The sequence below is a fragment of the Choloepus didactylus genome, chromosome 7, assembly GCF_015220235.1.
Source record: "Choloepus didactylus isolate mChoDid1 chromosome 7, mChoDid1.pri, whole genome shotgun sequence".
In the NCBI taxonomy this organism is placed as follows: Eukaryota; Metazoa; Chordata; class Mammalia; order Pilosa; family Megalonychidae; genus Choloepus; species Choloepus didactylus.
Window position 1 is genome coordinate 126960103 of NC_051313.1, and position 19366 is coordinate 126979468.

Sequence of the window (19366 nt, forward strand, 5' to 3'; positions counted from 1 at the left end):
CTCAGAACAGTAAGCCAATAAAATGCCTGTCATTTAAGCCAACCCATTGTATGATATTTGTTTTAGCGACCTGGCAGACTAAGACAGTGGGTGATGGGGGGGACATAAGCAACCCACTTTCCAAAGCCAGAGGAATCTTGCTCCAGTTGCTCAGGCTTGGGTGGAGGGTAGGGGGAGTGGAAGGGGAAAGACTGGAGCAGGAGTGGAGTGGAGAAGGATGAGAGACTGTGGCTGCAGTTTTAATTAATTCATTACCTTGTTCTTTATTCAGGGAGTTGGCATTCTAGTGGGGAAAGACAAAGTTGGGCTTTGCATTCTGCCAGTAGATGGTCTGGTTGGGTCAAACACCCTACACCCCACATGCAGTCCCATGGATTTCACTCCACCTGTGTACAGATTTCTTCAAGAATTATCTTCCCCAGGCAATGATCTAAATATTTTCATCAGGTACCAAATGCTTCCTCTGGAGGCTTCTGATTCCCTTCTGATTAGATTCAAAACTTTGCAGTTAACATACTACAATGGCTCTACAGTTGCCTTATGCCCCACTACTGCACCTCTGCGGCCAGCACTCTGTTTCCGAAGCCATTCACGTCACCTGAATCATTCCCTCCACTTTTACCTCTTGAAACCCTGGCCAGCCTTCATGTCCACCTTCTCCAAGAAGTCCTTCTGAATGTTTCCAGCCTAGAGTGTTCTCAGCCTACCCCAATTCCAATACTTTTTTTATTTTTAAGGCTAACAATCATTTAAAGTTTGTCATGTATGAACGCATATACAGGGAAAAAACAGAAACTAGACACAGAGAAGCAATCACAAAAAAAGACCAGTTCTGGGGAAAAACATGGAACTGCATTCCATGTTTGCTTCTCTATGAAATAGGGAAGGAAAAAGAACGATTACATAGAATCAAAACTGATGTAGATAATAAAGATCGGTCATTTTTCTCTCAACTGCAGGAATTTCTCCTTATGATCCAGATGGCTGTCTTGGCCCTGGATGGCCTAGAAAATTTCAGCCTGTTTCATAAGTGCTGATCTGAGAGAAATAGCCATAGGTCTCCCTTCTTCTCTTTGATCTCCAAGACCCTGACATTAATTTAAGGAAGTAAAAGATCAGAGCTAAAATAAATAAATAAATAAAATAAAATAAATCAGATCAGCACATGTAAATATCAATGGCCAACTTCTTCCACACACAGATCATTATTTGAAAGTACACATGGAAGCAACATGCTTACTCAAACACAAACAAGAAGTTCTTTCCAAATCACTCATATCTTGACTTAGGATTGCCTAAGTGAATCAGTGTACACTAAGGAAGTCATAGTGGAACTAAGTTTATCAGGAGAGTGGCATCTACCCATGAATTTTGCTGTTACTGTTTTCTGTTTTACTGTTATTTAGGTACCAGTTGTATCTTCCCAGTTACTAAAGTATCTGCTCCTGGGGTAGGCACTGTCTGATTTCTGTCTCCCTTATAGGGGCTAGCCCTATGCTCTGCACACAGCAGTTGTGCAATGCATGAGTGAAAAAGCTGTGTAAGGCCAGCCCCTAAGAGCAAGTCTTGTTGGATCCAGTTCCTGGACTCATCTGACACCAGATCCCAGGACCAAGATAGCAGCAGAATCAGGCCATATGGTCAGGAGCTCTTGGGCAGCGGAAGGAGGGTCAAACGGACCACCCAGAATTAGTTACCAAGGCAGGTTCCCTCTCTGTTCTCCAAAGGGAGACTTTGATGAGAATGAGCTAAGGCTTTAACGGTTCTGCTGACCCTTGAACCATCTCTTTCAGATACAGCAGCCTCACCCATCCCCCATGCTTCTGTTCAAAATTAAAAGTGGATTCTGAGTTGAACAGGCAATGAGAGTAAAAATGTAGTAATGACTAGGTCATTCCACCTGGAGCTGGGAGCAGGGACTGGAAAAGAGGCTGTGAGGGTCTAAGAGCCTAGCTGGCCACAACTCCCGTCTGAAGAAAATAAGGCCCAGGGGTTCTGGGGCAGCTTGTACCAGAAGCACCAAGTATAATCTGGTGTAGATTCCAGTCCCAGCCCACTGAGTCAAGGGTCAGTGACTGAGCCAAAGAGAAGCCTGTGTGTTCTGAGCAGCAGGAGGACTGCTGCCCACAAGGTGGCTTGGTAGGAAACCAGGCCCAACTGGGATGGGCCACGCTGGATAGTGGTGACCTGACCCAGTCAGAGTCTCTATCTTAGCAGGGATAAATGCAGAGGAGAGTCATATCCAGCCAGAAGGAAAAGGGAACCTCAGTACTACAACCACAGGAACTGAATTCTGCAAAAAGCCTGAATGAGCAAGAAAAATGGGGCTTTTCCTCAGGGCCCCATAAATGGACAAAGACCCGCCAACACCCAGAATTTAGCCCAGTGGGACCTGCCTCACACTTCTGACCTATAAAAAAGTGAAATACTAAATTGATGTTGTTTTAAAGTTGCTAAATTTGTGGTAATCTGTCATGGCAGCAATAGAAAACTAATACAGTAAGTATTTTGTGACAATGATGCAATGAAATAAACTGGGGGAAGTAGATTGTGGGAGGTCACCAGAGTCTAGCAAAAACTCAGTTGAAGAGTGAGGATTGTCAACAAATTTATTTAGTTAAGGCAACTTGACAGCCATGTACCAGGTAGAGAGAATACTGTGGTAAGCAATTACAGTGATGATAACGAAGAGTGGTTTTTCTTCAGCATCCATCTGCAGCAAGGAACATCAGTTATATCAATCAGTGATCAGGGGCAGAAATACCTCTTTCCTGGAGAAGGCTGATCCTCTAGGATTCAGAGTGTGACAAGAATATCCCCAATGTTCATCTAGCTTCCTTCCTCCCAAATCCTTATTTCATATACAATGTTCTTGGGTGATTAGATAGGCTTTCTAGAGTCCTCGAAAGGAGGAAGAATTGGTTCTGGCTCCATGATCATGCATCGCATGCACAGGGTGGGCACATCTGTGTCCTGCTATTAGCTAAAGGGTTGGCTTCTAGTCCTCTCGCCAGTCCTGGGAGATGTCATTACTGTGAGTTCCTTCTGTGGACCAAGCCACTCGACAGAGCCTTCCAATGGAGTGCTGAACCAAGGGCTCTGATGAAGGGCCTGAAGGTGATGAGTGGGGTGTGGCCCCCACAGCCACCTACAATGATCCCTACCCCAGGGGCTGCCCTGGGAAGTACCCTCAGGGCCCACACTGTTCTCTCCCCCATGCAGGGGCCATCTGGCTGCAAAGGAAAGGCATGCAGTGATCAGGGCAGAGGGAAACATCTAGCAGCCACTCGATTTACTTAACTTTGCCTGCTCGGTTTCCACACCCATAAAACCAGACGATCTGAAGGGATCTCAAGAGGATTAAATACGAAAAATTCACTTAATGCACTTAGCACAGCACCCAGCTCATTTTAAGTTCTCTGTCAACATGCTTGTTGTTCCAATCCCAGCTCTACCGTCCACTGGCTGTGCCACTTTTGAAAAGTTCGTTTGCTTTTCTGCGCCCGAGTTTTCATCTGTATAAACAGGTAATAAAGTGGAACCAGTGTCAAAGAACCAGAGAAACCAGTGTCAAAGAACTGGAGAATGTCAAAGAATCACAAGGAGTGATTGAACTAATATTAGCAAAGTGCTTCAAACAAGATGTGGCACACAGTAGGTGCTTTATTGTTGTGATTTGTCGCTGTTGAGGAGGAGGCCCTCAGCTCCAGACTGGACAGGGAGAAGCAGGGATGTTACTTCAGCCTGAGGCTCCTCATTGCCATTAGCTGAGCCCGGGGTCACCTGGCTCTCCAGGGAAAAGTGAGGCACTAGATCAAGAACAAGAGAACTCTGTCCTCCTTTCAGCACTGGGCAAATGGTCAGGGCAGTGGGTTCCAATGTCAGAATTCTGAAAACAGGCCACAGAGGTCCAGAAAAGGAGGTGTGCAGGAAGGTGTAGATATGAGATCCATCTGTAGCATTATAGAATGACACCTCACCCGTCTCATAGTCCAGGAACACCCCCACTCTTCTAGGTGGCTCAGCAATTGTTAGTTTGGTCCGGGGGTCGGTGAGAGCCCGATAGTCATGCCCGTCAGTCAGCCCCATAGTCCAGAATCCATTCTCGGGGGTCATCTTAATCCAACACTTTCTCTCCACATCCTCTCTACACACCCCTACATGCCACTCCTTCCTGTCCCCCACCTCTACCTCCCAGTAATGTCTCCCCGATGTAAAGCTTTCACAGCCAAGCACGCAGTAATGCCAATTGAATCTCTCAGGGTTGTTTGGTAGCTTCTGACGTGCCTCTGCCCGCTGCAGGCTCCTCTTGTCCTCAGATACAAGAAGGATGGGGTTCGCTGTGCCTGGATCCAGAATCACATCGGCTGCAGAGGGTTTGAGAAGGGTCTGTGGGGTCAGCTTTTACTCCCAGACTTCAGAGCCTCGGCCTTCAAGGCCTGGCCTAGCAGAGGAGGCCTGAGTCCAGAGCCAGCATCCCCAGCCTGCCCTGCATGTGACTCTTCCAGCAGTACCAAGGGTGAAACCGAGTGGTCTTGTGTTGTGTGGGAAAGGGGTGGAGGTGAAAAGAGGGTTAGGCCCTTCCTAACCAGACATCCTGACTCTGGCTTTGGCAGCAACACAGTGCCTTTCTCCTTCCACTTTCCTGTTTCCGTCCCTCAAATGATACAGCCCATCTGTGCTTTATACTCACATAGATTTAAATTTCTATCTTAGCTCTACCACTCACGAGCTGGCTGATTCTTCCTTTTCTACATGGTCTCTTTTTCCATAGATCCAAGTTATGTAACATCTACATATATCTCTAGCCTCATTTTCCTTATCTGAAAAATGGGGATAAAACTACTATTTTCTAGGGTTGTATATGACGACACATAACTCACTTGGCCCAGAGAAGGGCATAGAGGAAGTGTCTGATGTTATAATAGCTGCCATTCTTCTCTGTACTACCAACCAAGGCAACGTGCTTTGTGTGCCCCTACATCCACTCTTTCCCCTTCTCCACCTTTCTCCACCAATTCTGGGCCCCAGAAATCTGTCCTTTATGGGCAGCATTACTGGGCTCCCTTCTCCTCTGGTTTCCTGTTGGGTTTGGCCAACGGGAGGCACTGGCAGAAGATTGGAAGGAGAAAGAAAAGAGAGGCATAGCGTTTATTTTCCCCACTTCCTCCCTGCCAGCACATAACAAAGGCATGACACCTCTTGTGTCGGTTTACATGTATTATGTCCCCCAAAATGCCATTAACTTTGATGTAATCTTGTGTGGGCAGACGTATCAGTGTTGATTAGATTGTAATTATTTCAGTGTTTCCATGGAGATGTGCCCCACCCAACTGTGGGTGATGACTCTGATTGGATAGTTTCTGTGGAGGTGTGGCTCCGCCCATTCAGCATGGGCCTTGATTAGTTTACTGGAGCACTATATAAGCTCAGAGAGAAGGCGTGAACTTGCTACAGCCGAGAAGGACACTTTGAAGAACACACTGAACTGAGAGAGGAGCTTCAGCTTACAGAGACATTTTCGAGATGGCCTTTGAAAGCAGAGTTTTGCTCCAGAGAAGCTAAGAGAGGACAAATGCCCCAAGAGCAACTAAGAGTGACATTTTTGAGGAGCTGAAGCCTAGAGAGGAACATCCTGGGAGAAAGCCATTTTGAAACCAGAACTTGGAGCAGACACTGGCCACATACCTTCCCACCTAACAGAGGTTTGCTGGACGCCATTTGCCATCCTCCAGTGAAGGTACCCGATTGTTGATGCTTTACCTCGGACCTTTATGGCCTTAAGACTGCAACTGTGTAACCAAATAAACCCCCTTTTATAAAAGCCAATCCACTTCTGGTGTTTTGCATTCCGGCAGCATTAGCAAACTAGAACTCCTCTCATGCAGTCTTCTCCCAGAACTAGGGCTTCATCTGGGTTCCTAACTGCTCCCTATACCTCCTCCTCCGTGCCTTGGGGGGTAACAGCTCCCCACTGTCATTAGCCCTGGAGCATAGCTCAGTCCTTTGTCAGTAGCCCTTAACCTTGCTTCTGCCTTTGTATACAGTTCCTATACAGTTACCACCTATTTTGAACATACCCTCTTTCTTTCTTGGTTCTTAACCTCATTCAATCTTCATCCCAACCCCTGTGAGTTATGAATTTTGATCACTACTTAAAAATGGGGAGACTGAAGCCCAGAAACATTAAGTAACTCAAGGAGACACAGATGTAGTAGGTGGCAAGGCTGATGTGATATGTTCTCCCCATCACCTTCTCTTCAACATCATTTTGCATTGTTACTCTCCCTGCACATTAGTGCTGTCTGCCTCTCCTTTCCCTTGGCTCCACCCTTTATGCCTCTTTCCTCCCACAAAGGTCTACACAGCCCAGGAGAGAAATTTTTCCTGATTCTCTGGGCTCTCAGCAGGAGATCTTATGAGATCTGGAGTTCAAGTCTCCAACCCTGAACTCTCCCAGACATGGGCCTTTTCTGCATAAGATCTCAAAACATGGAGAAGAAAAGGGAGTAAGTTTCCTCAGGCTGTTATTTTAAGGAACATACAATGATTCACTCACCAGCTTGGAAGAGGGCCGTCTTCCATTCTGAAAGGGAGGAGGCATGGATTAAGAAAAGATCATAATTTCTGCTCCTCTCCTAGTCTCATTGTCCCCACTGCCCCCTTCTTCTATCTCTCCCCTCAGGATCTCTTCCAATGTCCAGCTTCCCTTCCATAGAGCGCTGACAGATCAGACATGACAACCTCTGAGAAATGGTGGACTCTGTTCCTTTTGTCATGTCGGACTGCAGCCAGCATGGCCAGGCTTTGCTAGGGTGTGTGCATGTATGCCAGGAGGGTGAGCAGCCAAAAATGCTCAGATGCTGTATCTGGAAGGCCCTCTCAGAGTCTCTGGAAAAGTAGGCGTGGTTCTCCCCCACATACACAGGAAAATGAGCCTTTGTGCTTGATCTGATTATTCCCTCTGGGAATGCCAAAGGGTCACCGCAGGGACAAGGTTTAAATGCTCCGTACTCTTGTGTCAGGAAACTCAGTGAACGTCAGGATGACTTACCAGCATAGGCCGGAGACTTCTTCCCTCCTACATTGGAAGAAAGGTAGAGATGTCACCTGAACCAGGCCATGTCCAATCATTTCCATTCTCTTCCCGTTGGCATCCATCCAGCTTTTCTTGATGACCACCCCCCTTCCTGAACTTTTCCCTCCACAGGTACAATTCTCTTGTCTCTCCTCCTTAATATCAAGTCTGGGAGCATCAATTGCATAAATGCTAATGTTATCCCAGACACTGTGTAGGTGCTTTCCCAGATGTGACTAAACAGATCTATGTGTGCATGTATCTATACCCCATACCTGGGCATAAGTGTTGCTTGTATATAAGCATATTCATATGTACACTAGAATCCATCTTTCTCAATTTATATTTTTTCCTGCCTATTTCTGAAAAGAATTTGAGCAACTTAATGAGGAAATTTCAGATACTAATTTTTAAAAGCAGCTATAATAATAAATCTATAACATCTGCATCATTTTAAAAGAAACACTTTTCTCTGTCCATCTCTGCTTTCCTCATTCCTTTTAATCTTTCAAGCATTTTTTTCTTCTCACCGGCCTATGAAGATATAAAACAACCAGACTGGTTCCTGGCATATGGAACACACTTCATCTATGGGTTCCATCCTCCACTACCCCTTTATTTTCAAGTGCACCCCTTGATTTTCCTCAGTGTCTTGGAAGGCTAAAGCATCTGTGGATCCCTTGTGGAGAGACTGAAATCACCTTTTCTTCCTTAAAAAAAAAAAAAGGCTCCCCCTATCCTTTCTCTAATTGGCCATCCTAACATTTTTTTCCTCTTTAAAGGGATCCAGGCCCTTTCTCAGCACTGGGTAAAGATTAAGGGCCTGGAAAATCATAAGAGGAGAGTCTGGGATTCAAATTCAGAAAAAATGTCCAAGCCACTCACGAGTCATGTACTGGATCTTTCTCCACTCTGCAAGGAATAAACAACGAAGAATCATTAAAGAGCTTAAAGCAGGGAAGCCAAGCAGCGTGGATGTCTGGGGAATTGGAACTTACTGAGTTCATCCTGGAGCTTCTCTGTAATAGAAACAAAAAAACAAAAAAACAAAAAAACAAAAAAAAACAATGAACAGTTGTGGGGTGGGGTCATTTGAAAAATAAACCTCAAAAATGGGGAGTTAATGCTTATTTGGTGCAGAATTTTTGTTTTGGTAATGGATGATTGTGATGGTAGCACAGCATTGTAAATGTGATTGACACCACTGAATTGTGTATTTGAATGTGGTAAAAAGGGGACATTTTAGAATTAAATAAAAAACTCATAAGACTAAACAACACAGTGAACTGTAATGTAAACTATGGACTACAGTTAGTACAATTATAATAATTATAATAATATGCTTTCATCAACTGTAACAAAGGTAGCACACTAAAGCGAAGTGTTCATATGGAGACTGTGTATGTTCTGCATGATAGTTCAGTAAAACCTACAAATTCTCTAATTAAAAAAAAAAAATTAACAACAAAAAGGAAGTCTACATCATAGAGGCATTAAGCAGGTTTTTACCCTGTGCTTGGGGAAGTGGCCCGGAGCGCGGGTCAGGGGTGGGGTCTTGGGGCTCAGGCCTGTGAGCCAGAGGCTTGGATCCCCTCGGGGTCTCGGATCCCGGAGTCATCCCCCGGGTCTGGTACCTCTTGTCCTTCGTTCCTGCTCCTTTTCTGCCCGTTCAGTTTCTTTGTCCTCTAGTGCTCTCTCTTTCTCCTGAGATATAGAGTGTTTTTCCTGCTGCTGTCGCCACAGGATGCAACCGGCTCCTATGAGAAGCAGCAGCAAAGCCGGCAGGGTCCCTGCGAAGGCCGCGATCCAGGGCCGGGCGTTCACCATGAGGGAATCTGCAACGGGGGGTCACGGGCCGTGGCGTGAGCCGGCCGGCCTCGCCCCCTCCACCTCCCAGGCCTGCAGCTTCCCCCTCTTCCCCTCCAGCTTTTGTTCTCAAACCCATGGTGGGGATCATGGCGTTTATCTCATGGTGAAATGATTTTCTTTTTCCTAAAGAGTCAAGGGGCTTTGGATAAGACTGGAAAACTGGTTCCTACTACCATTTGTCTTGAGATGTCTGCCTCTCAAGTAGAATGTGAGGTACTCAAGCATCAGAACCATATATTTTTTTCTAATTTAATTTTTTAATACTTAACACATTTACATGGTTCAAATTTCAAAAAAAAAGAAAAGACCATTCAAGTCCCCCATTCACCCAGCCCTCCCTCCTCTCCATTTATTAGCATCTTGTTGGTCAACTTAGTGAACTCTGGAGCCAGAGAGTTCAAATTCTGGCTTCTCCACTGACAGGTAATGTAACCCTGGACTAGTTATTTAACCTGTCTGTTCCTTGGTCCTCATCTGTAAAGTGGAAGTATGACAGTGCCTCTCTCATGAAGTAAGAAGTATTAAATTATTGTTTATAAAGTTCCTGGCAGTGAGTACTATGCAAGGGTTTGTTAAACTTAAAAAAATTACAAATATGAATGTAGAGTCTTATTTTTCCTCTCATTTACAGCAAAGATAGCCATCTATACCCAGTGCACTGAATCTTGCTTGTTCTGTTCACTATGTGTACTGGAGATCTTTCTGTATTAGAGACAGTGTGTTGGTGTTCGCAGCTCTGTAGTACTCCATTGCATCGATGTCCCTCAGTGAGGGCCATTCCCATAGTTTCTAACTTTTTGCTATTATACTCACTAGTATATTGAAGAGCCATTTACATGGGTCATTTCACAAAAATGCAAACATATCTGTCAGATAAATTCCCAGAAGTGGGATTTTGGGTCAATAAATATGTAGTTTGGATAGATAATCACTACATTGCCTCAACTGAGGTTGTAACAATTTATACCAAAAATACACCAAATTATAACAAATGTTTAAAAGGGCATGTTTCCCCATGTTCTCCACCACCAGAACATGTTATAAACCACTTCTTCCTTTTAATTAATTAATTTATTTTTTGCCCATCTCATGGTAGAAAATGTTTTAATGAAAGTTTCTCCAATGAGTGAGACACCTGTTCTGTGAATTAGTGTTATTCGTTCATTTTTTTCTACAGGGTTGTTCTAAGAGCTATTTACATTTTAAGCTCTTTCTTTGTGACATGAGTTGTAATTACTTTTTTCACATTTTGTCATTTGATTTTTTTAAAGATCTTATCTTAAACCTTTCAGTCCAGTTCCCATTGCCCGCCACAGTTCTGGTACACAGGAAATATCCAGTAAATGTTAGAGGCACAAACAGTTTTATGGGGGAGAGAAGCATCCCTGTAGCAAGGAAAAGGCTCCAAGTCCCTGGTATTCACTGCAAAGGCCCAAATTGGGAGCAGAGAATCACAGGTCCTTCTTTCAATAGCCACAGCTCAGCAGAGCATGCTGGAGGCTAAGCAAGGTACTGACCTGCTATGGAAACCTTTGCTGTCTTTTCCTGGCCAAGGAGGGAATTTCTGACAATACAGGATACTCCCTCCGCAGAGCCGCCTCTCACAATCACAGTTGCAGCCACTGCATACAGGCCTGCTCCATCTGCAACCAGAGGTGATGCCAGAGCTGGGATGTTCTCTCCCTTGGCGTCTTTCCACTGTATTTGGGGCTGGGGGTACCAGCCGTTGGACACGCACTCCAGCTTGATCCCACCATCCTCATAACTCTTCATTTCAATGTGAAGATCAGAACCTAGTGCTGTGGAAGGAAGAAACATCCTGAACTTTTGGAAGCCTTCTGCATCAGTCAGGGTGTCAACAAGAATCAGATGAGGCACTCACATTAGATACTTCAAAAGGGATTCAATCAAGGAACTTTTTCACACAAGTGTGGTTCCAGTGAGTGGAGAACAGCGCAGGATAGTGAAGTACCTCAGGGCCAGTAATAGCAGAATAAGTTCCACCCACCCCAAAACTCAAAGAGAGGAGGACAGGATACTGCTCTGAAGCCCTAAAAGAAGAGAGTCATGTAGAGAGGACCCCTCGTGAGGAGCTGTCACCTCTGCTCAGGGAATCCACCCAGGTTGAGGCACCACTGCAAGGAGGGAGCCCAGTGAAGAAACACCCAGACCTCTGTCTACTTTCTCCCTCCATCTTCTGCTGGGGCTCCCTATTGACCAAATCCTACCAGGAGCCACAGGGCAAGAGAAAAAAGAAAAGTATCCCATGACATCTGGAAGCTGTCCTGGTGCTCACAGCTAGGTCTTGGTATTTTCCTATAGTACATAAACAATTTCACTGAATATCAGCATCAGACAGGGCATTTTGTGACCATTATGGATTAAGACCAGAACAAAACCAATCCACAACCATGTCTGAACATGAAGAGAAACCTGACGCAACCGCTAAAATGACCAATAAATCTGCTATCATGGCTGAGTGACTGCTGCTTTGTTATGAATACAGCTTCAGGCTTGCTCTAGTTTTTCTTCCTCCTGGATAAGATTCAAAACATCTTCCTTCCTGACAGCATCCAATCCAGAACAGACCCCTACCTCTATATACCCTCCCCCCAAATCCCCTAACACAGCCCAAATTCTATATGAAGTCTTTTGGAACACTCTTACTGAGACACCCCCATGGTTCCCCATGTAGCACATCCTCCATCTGCAACAGCCCAATTTGTTCAACTACAGGGGCCTTTGGTGGAGAACACTGATGGCAGTGATGAAGACCCTGCCAGGTGGGAGCCCAGGGTCCACAGCACCTGCAACACCACTGAATCAAGACAGCTGTGTGCCAGTCCCTGAGGAGATGTTACCTGTCCTCCCCATCCCTGTCCTTTGACCTCCCTGCTTAGACCCCTGGAGGCCAATGTGAAGGAGTTCTATACTTGAACTTCTATGGTACAGAAGGACTTCTTCCTGGAGGAAAACCTGTGTCTTTTTCTTAAGGCCATCAAAGAAGCAAAGCCGGGAGGCAATGGTGGCCGTTCCTAATGGCAGGCACGAGTGCTGGGAGGTGGGTTTGGAGCATGAACTCTGCATCTGCCCCCAGGACCCACAGAGGAAAATATCAGAGCAATACCCAGAGGCTCACCTGCAACCTTCAGCTCCACGAGTGCTTTTTCATAGAAGTTGTCATCTTGGAAATAACATAGGTAGTTTCCACTGTCAGAGGTTCTGATGTTGTAAATTTGGAGAACAGCCTTCCCTTCAGTGATGCCATCTCTTAAAATTGAAGTTCTTCCTCGATACTCCATCATTTGTTTGGCTTCCAGTTCTTTTCCACCTGCATATATGTCTACTATCTGCCTAAGACTTGATCTCACCCACCTCAGCTCCATGGTCTCTGCGCTCATCTTTGGGGACAGATGACAGGGCAGTTCAGCGTCTTCACCCACCATGGCCACAATGGGCCCAGGGGGTCCAATCACAGCAAACTGAGCTGTTCAGCAAAAGGAAGAAGCTCCATTAGAAGGAGCTGGAGTTGGGACCATGAAAGGAAGGGTGTCTCCCAGGCAGGAAGGACCAGAGAGGAACACTAACAGATGCTCAACTGATCTCTCAAAGGCACATATACCTTCAGTTTGGGAAGGGACTTCCAGGTATGAGAAGGAGTCAAAGGTTCAAACTAGACACAGTTTACATATCTGTTTCAAACACATAAAAGCCTAACCATTCATCTCCTACCTGAGCAAGGGGTAGGCAGCTGTAGGAAGATGAGGCAGACAAGGAGGGTAAGCTGGGGCAAGGCTGGAGAACTTGCCATTTCAGCTGAGCTGCAAATAGAGATATCAGAAGGAGTCAGTCAGCAATTACCACCTGGAAGAAGATGGCAAATTTCACATCAAAACCTCCACTTACCCGAACTGACTCAGGGTGGAACATACCATCACCAGTGTGGTGACCCAAGAAGATTCTCCTCTGCCAAAAACATCTACTTGAGAGCCTCTTAACCTTTAAGGTCAAATATGGAAAATCACCCATAAAAATATGTCTATGTTAAATGGACCCATGTTAAATGGACCCATGTTAGCAAATCCTTGGCTCTTATATCCATATTTATTCAGATTCCATCTACTTCCCCACACTTTCTCTGCTACTGCCTGGTCCAAGCCTCCATCATCACACTATTTGATTAATGCAGGACCCTCCTCTTTCACCGCCCCCCACCCCTACTTCCACTTGTGTCTCCTACAGTCTGTGCTCAGTACAGAAGCGAGAGCCATCCTTGGAGTCAATATGTATCATTTCTTTGCTCTGAACCCTCCAAGGGCTCCCTTTTCACTCAGAGTAGATGCCGAATTCCTTACAGTGGCTCACGTGGCCCTTCCAAGGCCTGAACCTCTCGCTGCATCTCCCTTCCCTCTGTTCCAGTCACACAGGCCTTCTCGCTGGTATTGAACAGGCCAGGCTCACACCAGCCTCAGGACCTCAGCACTGACTGTCCTTTCTGCCTGGAACCCTCTTCCCCTCAGAAGCCACATGGCTCACTCCCTCATTTCCTTCCAGCCTCAGCTCAAAGGCCAGCTCCTCCTCCATGAGGTCTCCTCTGATCGCAATCATCATAAATTGTCCCCACAATCCTGGGTCTGCTCAATTTCTTGCATTCTTTTATCACAATCAACATAATATATCATTCACTTACTTGTAATGTGTTTACTGTTGCCACCTGCTAGAATGTAAACACTTCAAAATCAGGATATTTGTTTACTGCTGTGCCCCAAGCCCCTGCAATAGCATGTGGATTGCATGGAAAAAAATAAATATTTGTTGAATGAGTGAATGAATGAGGGGGGTAACGTATTAACCCCTCATACTCATTAGTATTTTAGTTCAGTTTGGCTGACCAGATTAACTGGTCGTATTCCAACGGAAATGGGAGTTGAACAGTTTGTGAAAATTAACATCTGCCTCCATAACAACCTTTTTTTGGCCTGGCTGAGAGAGTAGAGCCCAGTGCCTGTGTTCACTTATAGATAATGGTGCTATAAGCCCATAAGCTGTGTGACCTCAGTCACGTGACAAGAATTGTTCAGACTTTAGTCATCCATTAAAACAATGAGAACTATAAATTTTAATTGTGCATAATTGGCCCAGCAATTCCATTTCCACACATCTACTCCAGCAAAGTACTTGCACAGGTGAAGAGTGAGACATGTAATGATGATCCTGCAGCATCATTTGTCAAAGTAAAAAAGGACAACCCACCTAACCAGCCACTCAGAGGGGACTGCTTAGATAAACAACTCATTTGTATGATGGAATTCAACAGGGCTGGTTGGATAAATAAGTCATTTCTATGATGGAATCAATGCAGCAGTTAAAAAGAGTGATTTATATTTATTAACCTGGAAAATCAAGACATAGTAAGTGAACAAAAAGCACACTGCAGGACAATGCTACTGATTCTGTAAAAAACAGAAACAAAGCTATAGATTTGTACATACCTACATATGTATGTAAAGGCCTCAAAATGTCTGAAAAGATACATGCTAAACTGAGGATTGGGGGTTGAGTGAAAGGACAGTCTTGACCTTTGCTCCCTACATTTTTTGAAAATCTCTGAATGCTTTAAATTTTAAAAGTTTTCATGTGCCACGTAAAAATTAAAAATTGTTATGGGTAACTATAATGTCAGGAACGTATTAGTTGCTCAGTAAATGCAAACTCCCTTACACTGCACACCCCAAAACACACCAGCATGTAGCCCACGTCATAGTACCTGCTGCTGCGGGCCCCTGGGTCTGGGAACTGCCTTCGAGAGCAAGATGAGCACAAGGGATGGGGTGGCTGAGCAGGAGACAAGGGAGCAGAGGTCTGTGCCGCTGGTTCTCTCGGAAGAAGACTCTCTTGGAACCCCTGCCTGATACCTAGACGTACTCTCAGACAAAATACTGCCTTTCATCCCAGCTGATGCTCGAAACTGCTCTTTATGCTGCAAGAGAGGGGGCCGTATTATTATTATTGCTGTAGTTGTGGTCCCACAAGCTAACAAGAACAATTTCTCTGCTGTCCTAGAGTGAGGAATGCATTTTCACTTATTTTTAAGAGTATTTTTTCCCCTATTATAGCCAGTTTTGAAAATGGAGAAAAATATAAAAGAATAAACTGTAAATAACCTGTAATGGTAATCATATACTTTGCTACTAAGAATGTAAACATTTCTGGAAGCACCTTTGGCTATATGTGTGTGTGCACGTGTATGTAAAACAATTACTTAAAAATGTTTTACCCTTCGATGGAGAAATTCCACTTGTAGGAACTTAGGGAAAGCAAGCAGGAATTAACACAAAGGTTCCAGTGAAGGCTGCTTACCACCATCTTAAAACCTTCGATAGCAAAATTTAGCCACAACTTAAATATCCAAAATAAAGGAATGGTTAAATAAATAATGGTATAGTCATATAATGCCATTAGTTTGCAGCCAGTGGAAAGCATGTTGAAAGTTGCTGGGGAATGGGAAAAGGAAAGGAAAAGCGATTCTCCTCTAAAAAGATACCAGCTATGTGAATCCCATTTTGTTAAATTATGTAAATAATAACTCTTCATTAAGAACACGATTCCTAATGGCTGCATGGAAATCTCTTCTAGGACTGGACCATACATTGTCTAGCCATTCCCCAAATGTCATATAGATAGGTTACTTCCGATTTTCCTATATTATAAAGAGCTCGGTACTGAACATCTTCACAAATAAAGCCTTTGTGCAATTTCTGTTTTTATTCTTTTTGAATATATTCCCAGACATGAACAGGAGAGATTTAAGAGTCCTTTGCTCCTGTCTGACCACAAAAAGTTAATTAAGAACCTGTCGTTGGCGAGTTTCCTCCTTCAGTCGGTCTCCCTTCCAACAGACCTCCGCAGGTCCTCGTCCTTTGCACACACGCTGGCAGACACCACCACACCCACACACAGGCGCCACTCCCCTATCTGTGGCTCTTCGGCCCTCCCCGAGCGGCCCCCTCAGCTTCTCAGCCTCCCTCCTTCCGGGCCTCTGGCCCCGGTTTTCTATGCATCATCCCCCCGCAACACACACACACACACACACACACACACACACACACACACACACACACACACACACACACACACACACACACACACACACACACACACACACACACACACACACACACACACACACACACTCTTAACACACACTCACACACACACTCTTACCGCGTGGCCGCCCGTAGGAAGAGCACAGCCCACAGAACGCAGGTACTCAGTCATTCTCCATCCTTCCGTTGCGGGGTTAAGGTTCCCTGACCGGGAATGATTGGTAAGAAAGCATAGGGATTGCTCACTGTGAGAAACACTCAACAGGGTTCGTTTTCGGAAGAATTAGTTTTTCGATTGGCTCAGAGGCGGTGACTCTCATCAGTTGCTAGGCAGAAACCACTGGGGAGTTTAGAATGGAAAGCGAAACCGCTTTGAACTGTAAGCTGGGGAAAAATTCCTGCCCTAACTCCCATGATATTTGGCAATCCCTGTGCTTACATATTTTAGTCATTTATGTGTACAATGTGCATAATCAGTATTGTATTATATTCACCTGTTTTATGCCTTTCATATGCTAATAAGAATAGCAGAACTAAGTAAAAAGATTTAGAATTTTAATGAAAGAGGAAGAAGGAAGATGTCTATTAATTAAAACGTCACTGTTGGTAGTATATGGGAACTCTGTATTTTATGCACAATTTTTCTGTAAACCTAAAACTTTTCTAATAAAAAGAAAACAGAAACAAAAGCGTCACTGTGGCAGTTTGCTAGGTATCTGCTCTCATGCAGATGGGTACACAGAGGAGATCTTTTGCCACAGGCCAAATGAAAATATGAATGGAAGGAAAACCAGACCCACTCCACCTTTTTAAGCAACCCTGAAATTCAGGTCTCAGATCGGTTACCAAATAATATAATCTCCTGGTTTCCAGAGCCAATGGTGCCAGTATCTGCTTGGCATGTTTTGCATTTTTCAGAAAATTCTTATTTTGAGTGTTGCCAGGCAGCTGCTCACCCTCAGCTCTTTGTTTGGGTTACATTGTATTTTTATGTATTTATTTCTTCCTCAGACAACAGATTATGTCCTTTCTGAGGTTACACTCTGGAAAGGCTCTGAATGATGTGTTTGTCAGGGGTCCTTTGTTGGGGACAATTAAGGTAGCATCTATAATATTCACCTTCAGCGATACCGGTAACATGCAACATGGCTGCCAGGGCTGATGCAAGAACAGCCTAAGCTATAATTAGCCTTCTTCAAGGAAGTAACAGTAGTTCCTGCCTAAGCAGTAGCTAGTTCGCGCCTAAACAGTAGCCGCCCATTGGCCATCCACCCCAGCAACAGTTACCACCAATCCCAGACCCCCAGCAACAGCAACCGCCAATCCCCCTACATCTGCCTTCCACCCTAGCAACAGCAGCAGCCAATCCTAGATCGCCACCCGTCCTTACTAGCCACTCCCTCCACCCTTAGATTATATATACCCTGCCTCTTCAATAAAGTTTTGCAGCTTGATCAGAAACTTGTCTTGCTGTCATTCTTCGTGTCTCTTGTCCCATACCATTCCTCCCTCACAGGTATCAGAGCCTCCGTTGATCGTCCCGCGGGCCGGGACAACTGGCGCCCAACGTGGGGCTCGAGCTTTGCGAGGGACAGAACGCCGTACTCAAGGAGAGAGGCCTCTCACACTCACCGCACCGCACCCGGGATCGCCGCGAAGTAACTCGATCGCGAAGTAACTCGATCGCGAGACAGATCGGTTCAGCAGTTGATCAGTGTCGGCGAAAGAAGAAGAAAAGAAAAGAAAAGAAAGAAAACAACAAAAGGTAAGCCCCCACCCCCATCATGGGACAAGTAACTTCCCAGCACCAGTTATATATTAGTCAGGTCAAAGAATCACTCAAGGCACAAGGAACTAGAGTTAAGAAAAAGGATCTCACACGCTTTTTTGATTTCCTACTAAAAACCTGCCCTTGGTTCCCCCAGGAAGGTACCATAGACCAGCGATGCTGGCAAAGGGTCGGTGATTGCTTAAAAGACTACTACCAAACCTTCGGTCCTGAAAGGGTCCCGGTCACTGCTTTCGCTTATTGGAATTTAATTCATGAAATTTTAAAAGTCCATTCTTCAGCCCCAGACATTCAAGACCTCTGCGAAAAGGGAGAGGTAGCTTTAAGACAGCACTCTCGCCCCGCCTCAGTCTGCGGTTCGATTACTACTGATATGCCTGAACAGCTCCAAGATGAAAACAGACCAGGCACCCCAGTTAATCAAACCGGATTATCGCCCCACCTAATCGAAACAAGTAAAAACCCCTCCCCCTTCTGAGGAGACTGTCCTTCCTGCATTTCAGCCCCCCCCTTATGCACCAGATTTTCCAGCCGCACCCAGTCTTCCAAAACCTCATTTTTACCCAGTTACGTCCCTGCCTCAGTTCCATGCGTTAGAAGAGGCCGCAGAAAATCTCCGGCTACACGCCGATAACTTTAAAGAAACCTTTAATCAAGAGCGGCTGCGAGCCGCCAATTTGCTCGCCGGCCTCCGGTCGGCAACTCAAAGCGTTGCGGCCCTTGCTGTCCCAGGGAATACTCACTCGTCACGTCCTCATTGCACTCCTCACACTTATGCCTTCCCGGTCACGCTGTCAGAGCTCCCAAAATGGCGCCGCTAGCTTCCAAAATGGCGCTTCTAGTAGCGAAAGCGAGGAAGAGGAACAATCAAACCCCCCCAGTTCTGATGAAGAGGAGCAAGAGGAAGCTAGCACTACCTCAACAGCTAAATATAAAAAACTCAGTTTAAAATATTTAGAAAAATTAAAAAAGGCAGTGAATGATTATGGCGCTACTGCCCCCTTCACGCTCACCTTATTAGAAAGCCTTAGTGAAAAGGAACTCACTCCTAACGATTGGTCCCAATTAGCCAGAGCTGCCTTGTCCGGCGACGATTTCCTGTTACGGAAATCCAATTATGAAGAGCACTGTAAAAGGTATGCCACCCGTAATGCCCGTAAAGCCACCTCTAAAAAATGGACATTAAACAAATTTTTAGGTCAAAGCCCCTACCATCAAAATGACAAGCAAGCCCAATTCCCCCCAGGCCTCCTAGCACAAATACAAACGGCCGCGCTTAGAGCATGGAAAAAACTTCCACAAAAGGGTGCCGCCACTGCCTCTCTCGCTAAATTAAGACAGGGATCCGATGAACCATATACCTATTTCCTCAGCCGTCTACAAAACATGGCTGAGCGTCTATTTGGAGCCAGCGAAAGCGAGAGTGATTTCATTAAACACCTGGCCTATGAGAATGCCAACGCTGCCTGCCAAGCAGCAATCCGCCCCTTTCGCAATACCAATCTTAATAATTACATAAAACTC

The 19366-nt window shown here is 45.2% G+C and overlaps 1 protein-coding gene across 3 annotated transcripts; it reads right to left on the reverse strand.

The window, feature by feature from the left end:
• Positions 1 to 2591: 2591 nt before the first annotated feature.
• Positions 2592 to 16326, reverse strand: LOC119539065 (butyrophilin subfamily 3 member A1-like). 3 transcript variants are annotated; one of them, XM_037842199.1, is made up of 12 exons: positions 16172 to 16326; positions 14715 to 14927; positions 12854 to 12946; positions 12680 to 12768; positions 12087 to 12434; positions 10465 to 10590; positions 8713 to 8913; positions 8077 to 8097; positions 7964 to 7990; positions 7055 to 7081; positions 6560 to 6586; positions 2592 to 4367 (listed from the first exon to the last, which is right to left on the reverse strand). In XM_037842199.1, the coding sequence occupies exons 3-12, from the start codon at positions 12880 to 12882 to the stop codon at positions 3664 to 3666; spliced, it is 1599 nt and encodes a 532-aa protein (XP_037698127.1). In that variant the 5' UTR covers positions 12883 to 12946; positions 14715 to 14927; positions 16172 to 16326; the 3' UTR covers positions 2592 to 3663. The 3 variants fall into 3 exon arrangements, with proteins under 3 accessions (XP_037698127.1, XP_037698125.1, XP_037698126.1); XM_037842197.1 differs by having other exon boundaries at positions 10465 to 10746; XM_037842198.1 differs by lacking the exon at positions 8077 to 8097 and having other exon boundaries at positions 10465 to 10746.
• Positions 16327 to 19366: the final 3040 nt, after the last annotated feature.

Bases quoted from the DNA above. Each gene is read 5' to 3' on its own strand.
- LOC119539065 (XM_037842197.1), bottom strand. From the start codon at position 12,882: ATGGTATGTTCCACCCTGAGTCAGTTCGG. The intron at 12,769-12,853 runs GTAAGTGGAGGT...CTCTATTTGCAG, and splicing joins TCCACCCTGAGTCAGTTCGG to CTCAGCTGAAATGGCAAGTT. The intron at 7,082-7,963 runs GTGAGTGGCTTG...CTTCCAATGTAG, and splicing joins AAAGATCCAGTACATGACTC to GAGGGAAGAAGTCTCCGGCC.